This window comes from Brachypodium distachyon, chromosome 4 (genome assembly GCF_000005505.3).
Source record: "Brachypodium distachyon strain Bd21 chromosome 4, Brachypodium_distachyon_v3.0, whole genome shotgun sequence".
NCBI classification, from domain to species: Eukaryota; Viridiplantae; Streptophyta; class Magnoliopsida; order Poales; family Poaceae; genus Brachypodium; species Brachypodium distachyon.
Window position 1 is genome coordinate 41722129 of NC_016134.3, and position 7659 is coordinate 41729787.

The 7659-nt window shown below is 45.0% G+C and overlaps 1 protein-coding gene across 1 annotated transcript; it reads left to right on the forward strand.

The window, feature by feature from the left end:
• The first annotated feature begins 2970 nt into the window (after window positions 1-2970).
• LOC104585133 lies at window positions 2971-3835 on the forward strand. The gene has a single exon (XM_014902552.2). It carries the CDS (start codon window positions 3078-3080, stop codon window positions 3510-3512), a length of 435 nt encoding a protein of 144 aa, XP_014758038.1. The 5' UTR covers window positions 2971-3077; the 3' UTR covers window positions 3513-3835.
• The last annotated feature ends 3824 nt before the right edge of the window (window positions 3836-7659 follow it).

Here is a 7659-nt window from a genome sequence, read left to right on the forward strand (position 1 = left end):
ATAGACCACAAAAATTGGAACGAGTATCAACAATAAAGTCCTTACTAAAACTAAATGTTAAATCAAACTTCAAAGTCACATCTCTCCGCTACCTCCTTATATTTGGTGAAAAACTTATAATATCACGCATATAAAAGTTAGACTAACGTTATAGGTTCTGAAAAGTTATATAAGCCACCCGCCTCCAATGAAACTGATGCTTTGTTGGCGAATTGATAAGGAAATACCAAAAGCACAAAAGAGGACGAGCCTCGAGAACAAGAAAGACCTCAATCGAAATAACATTCACGACAAGGTTTCACATGTAGAAGAAAGAATAGTACATAAACTTAGAAACAAAAAGGAAGAAAAACTATCCATTCAAAATACCAATAAAACTATATTAAGAATTAATGGAAACCATACATATTTGAAAAAAATGAAAGCTATGAAATTCTAAAAATAAATATTATTAGGGCTCCAATAATATTTTAGACAAAAATATTGAAAAAAAATATTTTTAGATAAAAATGGGAATTCAAGAAACCATGAGATACTCCGATTTAAGAACAAGAACAATGAATTTAGGGCTCAGTTTTACAGTGCAATTTAGGGATCAAATGAGCCCGTTTTAGAAGAAGAAAAAAACAAGATGCACGTGGTAATGCTACGAGGCAGGCTACAATGCTAGATGGGCTGCTACTTTTCGGCAAGAAAATGCGTAGCGCAGTTGGGCCGCAGGCTAGATGGCCCCCGGCCGCTGCGGCCGCTGCGGATGCGTCTGTCTGGTCTGGTCTTGATTCTAGGCACGCACACAGGAGCAGCAGGCATCTTTCCAACCGGGCTAGCCCCCTTGCAGGAGCAACCTGCGCGCCCACGCACACAAATTAGCACGGCGTCGGTAGCTTTGCAGTTCCTCGCGGGAAATATCTCTGAATTTGTGCAGACGGCGACGGTTTCGCATGGACTATCAACTTTTCCTCTCCCCGCCGCACTGATGCCATTCCCCTTGGGCTACTCGGTTTGTGGCCTCCCGTGTTGCCAGCAACACATCGCGCTGTTGTATATTTATCATTTTTGTTTTGGGACAGTAGTAGCATGCGTATCACAATACACGTGTACTTGGAGCCTCTTTGATTCATAGAAAGAAAAAACTGTGACACAATATATTCGTTAGATCCAAAGGAAAGGGATAAATGAAATCATAAAAATCTCATTTCATATCATTTCCAAAATAGAAAGCAGAGTTCTTACAATCCATCCGGACTTTAGTGGAATATTTTTTGAGTTTTTTTTTACTTTAGGGGAATATAAAAATCCCATCTCTGCTTTTGCTCATGACTTGACCTTAATGGATCAAAATTATTATGATTTCTATGTTTTCTCTATTCATATGTGAATCAACCACAAATAATTCTTGTGACTTTCAAATTCCTAGTTCTACACATGCATATATCTCATTCATGTGTTTATCCTATTTGTACAATTTCAAAATAAAAGAATAAAAAGGCACTTACATATTGTCTTTTAAGATTGGAGTTATCAATATTGACAATTGATGGAATCCTCACGAGCGCTTCGTTATCAATTGTTATCAATTATCACGGGTACTTAGGGTACGTTTGGATTTGAGGCTAGAACCGTTTTTGCCTTGCTAGGCTAGGCTAGACGTTTGGAAACTCAAAATAAATCTAGCTCACGCGGGCCAGCTTGTCAGGACGGGCCAGAAAATCCTCGCTCGAGAGGGAGAGCCGGATCGGCTCGCCTTCGACGGCAAGACCGTTTCAAACGGAAAAAAACATCCAACTCCTCGGTAATCCACGACCTCAACCTTCAGCGGCTCACCCTGATTTCCTCGATCCAAATAGCTAGCAGCTGCACAAGAGCAATCAACCAAACATACAGCCAAGCAAGGCTAGCAAAGCTTAGACGAGCTAGCTGGGCTAGCTCAGCTACGGGCGAGCTGAGCAACGGAACCAAATGCACCCTTAGTGTATGAATATTGATTTGTGTTATATACATTCTTACTGCAATCTCAATTTGCTCATATATATTCTTGATTTTTAAAAGAACTTTTTTACACATGCATATCATTTATTATTGGTACACTTCAATAGAGCCAGAGTTCTTTTATTTGATTATAGAGGAAGAAGAGTTATCAGAAAAACCAAGCAGAAACCACGTAAAAAAGGTACAAATCCCCACTAGTCAACAAGACGACATAAACACGAAATGACATAGGTGGCGGTGAAAGAACACCTCCACCTAATGTGCAACGTTGGTCAAAATCAGGTGCTAAGATGAATTAGATTTAGGACTACCCACTGGAACATCGAGTGCCAAGTTTATTTTAGAGCCAGCTCTTGTACAACCATCTGGTTCTAAGAATTTTTGAAGTTCGGGGTTGACACTAGCACTCCTTTTGTCTCTTTGTCATGTCTTTAGTAAAAATAGAAAATGCCCAGTAATATGTTGTTTTCATTTGAAATGAACAAACATATGTTAAACATTGTGTGGGCATCCTTCCTAGGTTAAAAAGACGTGCGTGACTAAAACCAGGAGGAGAAATCCACTCTAAAATAGAAGCAGCGGATTTAGATCGGGTTCTAGCATTTCCTCTGGCTCATGGCCTGACCGGGGCACATACTTGGGATCAACGTGCCAGCCTGACCGCCTGTACAAATTTCTTCTGATCCGCGTGACCCCACCACCCCCCACAGGCCCACACGTCTCAAGCAGGGCCCGGCCCAACCCAAAGCCCACCCCGGTCTCGCGCGAGACGCGACACCACCACCGTTACCAGGCCACGCGTCCCGCTCCCGTTGGCCGTTGGGCTCCACCTCTACCCAACGTTCTGGGCGACGCGCGACCCGGTCCGGCCGGGCACCACAAGCAAGGGGGGCCCCCACGGCAGCGTCGCGCTCGACACCGACCGAGCCGGTTCCCCGCTATAAAGCCGCGCGTGCATCCTACGCCTCAGTCCCGTTTCGATCTTCCACATCGACCGGCCGTCCCAGCCGGGCTGTCCGCGAGTATTTGGGATTCCCTCAGTCCCCCTCAAGCCTCAACCGTCCGCTGCCTGCCTGCGGGCGCAAGCCATGACGTCGCTCGCCGTGGGCTGCGGGCTGGCGGAGCTCTGGATGTTGGGGGGCGGCCTCTTCACGGCGGCGGAGCTAGCGGCGGCCGAACTGCTCCTGCAGCTCAGCGTGGGAGAGGCGGAGGCGTCGCCGGCGACTACCACGACGTGCTCTTGGCGGTCGGAAAGCTCGTGCTCCGAGGACCTCGCCGCGGAGGAGGAGGAGGAGCGGGTCGTCGAGGAGAGCGGGTCGCCGCTGGGTTCGACGACGACGACGGTGGAGATGGATACGAGGGCGACCAAGAGGTACCGGCTGCTCTCCGAGCTCTACGCCGCCACGAGCCCGGTGAACCCCGCCGCCGCGAAGAAGAAGAGGAAGAGGCGGCAAGACGAGTCGCCGCCGCCGCCGCCGTCGTCGTGGAAGGCGACGAGGTACGACGGAGATTACAGAGATTAGTATTCGCAGAGGAGAAGGAGCTTTTGTGTAATTACGGGGCTGTCGTAGGGTTGTTTCCGCTAAGTCCGCCTCCCTTCTTAGCTGGCACGCCATCTTAATTTTCAGAGAGAAGAGAAACGCAAGACGACAAGAGGAAACCACAGCTCGTACAGCAAGAAGAAGGAGAAGTTGGTCACTTGGCGCTTCTCCGTTTTGAATTTGAATCTGAATTATCGGAGCACTACTCAACTAGTAGTACTTCCCACGTTCCCAACTGCCCGCATCATTACAAGTATTTTTTGGCGTTGCCTCAAGTGCGATTTGAATTTCGAATTTGGTCTTTACTCTTTAGTTACGCACAAGGTATGGAGCAGCTTTGTCCAAGCGGGTAGGCTAATTGACGCGAGGTAGTAATCAGTTGATTTTGAAAAGATGGGAGTTGATCAATCGATCCATGTGTGGGTAGTGCGTACGGAGTACTCCACTCTGCGTAGTTTGCTTGCAAGCACCCGCCAGCGATTTTGGATGTCCTGAAAATTAGAGCTGCAAAATTGTGACCCTCAGGGTACCCTTTGATCCTCCTTAGTTCAACCAAATGAACTAAAATTTTAAAATGACACAACATTTTGGAAAACTAGCTCATTTGTTTGAAATAAGTTTGGTCGGTTAATTAGGCTACTTTTGTCCTCAGGATTAGAGTCTCGTGGTGCTCACGCACATGTCTTGGGTCAAAGGAGGCGCAACTTCACTTGAGGTCGGCGATTGCTAGTAGATGCTAGGCCCTAGGTACAGAGTCCAAACTGGCGAACTGATCTGGTGCTTGATAGAACGACAACAACCCTTGATCAGTGACCAATCCTCTGTGCATGGTCCATGTGGGGGGTGGTGCAATGACGATGCAAAGGCGTGCTTGGTGCAGGCAATTACCCCTCATCTTGTGGAGGTCCGCCAATTTTGTAATTTTCGATGCTAGTAGGATGTCGAGATCCCTAACTAGCCGAGCCAATCTATGTGTGGGAGGAGTTTCGGTCGTGATCCACCCGCCCTAGAGGATACCATCATGGTTGTTGCAATAATATAGCTCGCGTACGGAAGCTGGCGATTTTGGTGATTCAAACATTGTTCTATGCTTTTCCAGGGTGAAAACCTGGCCTTCACTTGTTGAATTCTAACAATGACGTACGTGTGTCGTCTCCTTGATGAAGGTGTTGTCTCGGTGGTCAATGTATGGCATTCATTGGTTGGACTCAGCTAACCTTGGGATGAAAATCCTTGATACGGGGCCATTCGTTGGTTTGATACAACAATGTCGGGGTGCATGCATAATCTCCAATACGTTGCTTTGGAAGATGAAGGAGACGTTGTGTCGCATGTTTTTGGGTCATTTCTTTTTCTTGTAATCATGTTTTCATTATTCTTAGCCAATCTTTGTTTATAATAATCTGTGGTTGTGTGCATCCTCTATATAAAGGCCAGGTAGCAATAAATCTTTCATTTCTGAATAAGAAATAAAAATAATTAGTGGGGACAATTGTCAGTAAATCACACCTTTGTAGATTGTGCATGGCAGCGCGTTTGATGGTGTTATATAAAGTTGAATGACGGCGTATCCGGTGAAAACCACTCTTACGGTGCAAATTCCATGGTAATCATGTTTAAAAGTTTCAAAAAAATCGTACAAAATGCCATATGTTGGAGGTGTGATGATTTACAAACGTGATTTTTTTAAAGTTAAACATCAAATGCATTTAGAAGAAATGATATGTTGAAGTCGTATTGTATGCGGAATGTCTTTGAGTCATTTGCCACACTCGTTGTGACCGGCCACTACACCAGGGTTACTAAATGTAGCACGCTAAATGTAAATGGGTCAGCTCACACACTTTGGGGATTACAATATTCAGGAACTGATGTAACATGTTAGTATCAATCCTGAAATGATCTGACTTCGATATGTTGCTTGTCACACAGTTTTGCAAAGTATGTGCAAACTGTATATCCCATTGAAGTGAATTGTTTTTTTGAAACCGATGCAAAAGATTTGCCTATTTTTCATTAATTAAATAGGGAGTTGCGCAGTCACTAAACCAGAATGGAGCTCCAGTGAATGACCTCTGGTGCCGGTTCTAGAGGGGCAAACAAATCACGGCCACTGGAGACCATTGGGGGAATCCCCGACGAACACAAGCAGAACCAAGCACAGGCCCAAACACCACTCTGCTTCCCACCAAAATCGAAGAAAAGAAACCGTGACTGCTATGGGAGGAGCCGACACGGGACGCTCCGACGTAGACGAAGAAGCTGACCCTCCACGAAAGTTGCGGCAACACAACACTGATACCAAGATCAAGGGCAACCTCGTCCCTGCACGACACGAGAACTACACACTCAGCACTGTCGTAGTTGATGTGAATTGTCACGCTTACACATCAGTCATGCTATCTCGAACCACGTACCAAGACAGAATCATGGTTCTGTGTTGGCATAGAAAAGATATATTTTGTTGTTGCTGCTGAGAAATCCAAATACACATGACCATGACTAGGAAGATATCAACTGGATAACCACCCAAGAGCTCTGGATATTATTTTTTGACTGAAAACTCTGGCTATTCATTACCACCCAAAACTTTCCTCCAGGGGACAGGGCATGCTCATCTGATTTGGCACCGGAAACTCCTCTAAAAATTATGATATTGACTGGAAACGCGTGTCAAACTAATTAGTGTATTAGCTACTAGGAACGTGCATACAAAGATACAAAATTGCTCTGTTTCCACAAAGTAGACCCAAGTCATGAGTTTTTCGTGCATGCATACACACAATTAATTGCAAGGAATGCCAAATCATGCATTGCTTCTCAGCACAATCTCCATTATTACTTAGTAACTGCCAACACGCCGAACAAAAAGTACATGTGTTTCTTGTATATCTGTTAAATCTATCTAACACGTAGTTTACACCACCTAATATGACATTTTTATCAAGAAACTGTAAGCTAGTGGTCTCCTTCACATCGGACACCTGTGCGATTTACCAACCATGCAATTAGGGAGGAAATGGAGGTTATGGAGTGAACTAATCATGGATCCATTTATCCCCTTTTGGCTTTTGCTATGGAGTTCCTACGACGTAGGTGTGCTGTTGCAAAGAATGGCATTGCTTCCCGAGCTCGACATCCCATTGGCTTCCACCAAGCTCCCCCGTATTAGTAAGCAAGAAAGCATTTCCTTTGCACAAAATCAACAAATGAAGCTAGCTAGGTACGCGCCGGCTTCGGTCGATCCGTGTCTGAACATCATCAATCTGCGCATGAATGATTATTTGTGAACTATCAGTGGCCATTATGGTAGTGTTACCTCTTATGTTGGTCTGTAGTGCCATTGATCCGATTAATCACTGAGCGGAATGCTTAACTAGCTTGTGATTGTGTGTCGACTAAAAAGAAAATGATAATTCATGATCTCTAAATATTTGCAAATATCATGATCTCTAACGTTTCCAGCTTAGCCTTCTCTGATGCGTCTGAGCAGTGGCATCACAACTCTGACAGGCCAAACCAGAAGAGCGTCACTAAATACGTTGCCCATGGTCTCTGAAGTTCCGCACGGGCAAAGCATCAGAGGAGTTCTTCACATTTTTGACCTTTCATAATTAACAAAGCGTTAGTAGAACTATGAATCAGAAGTGTCAGCACTTCTTTGACGCTACTTTAGGGCAAACTAGGGTTAGAGAAAGTTTGTGATCTCTAACCCGCCTACGTTTGACATGTCAGCCGTGTTTGACTGTACTGATGCTTTCCTTCGTTGCGTCAAGTGATGAAACTTGCAGGGTTAAAGTGTTTTGTAGTAGTGAGTGGATAAGCCAAATGGTCCACCGTGGACCATTTCCCTCACCCGCTTGGTCCGGCATAAAGTATGGATCGAGTTTTCACTCTTGCCTCACTTTCTCTCTCCTCCAAGGGTAGACTTGGTCCTTTGTCATGGATGCTCTAACATATATATCTAGCTAACTACCCACCAGGGGGATGTGATTCATTCTCACTTGGAATATCAATAAACTGACCTGGAGAGAGCCGTTCTCGTTAATTCGATCCCAAACTCGACATAAGAGAAAAGGTTTAGGACTCTGAAGGTATCCTTGCCTCATAGCTCGAGAAGCCATGTTTT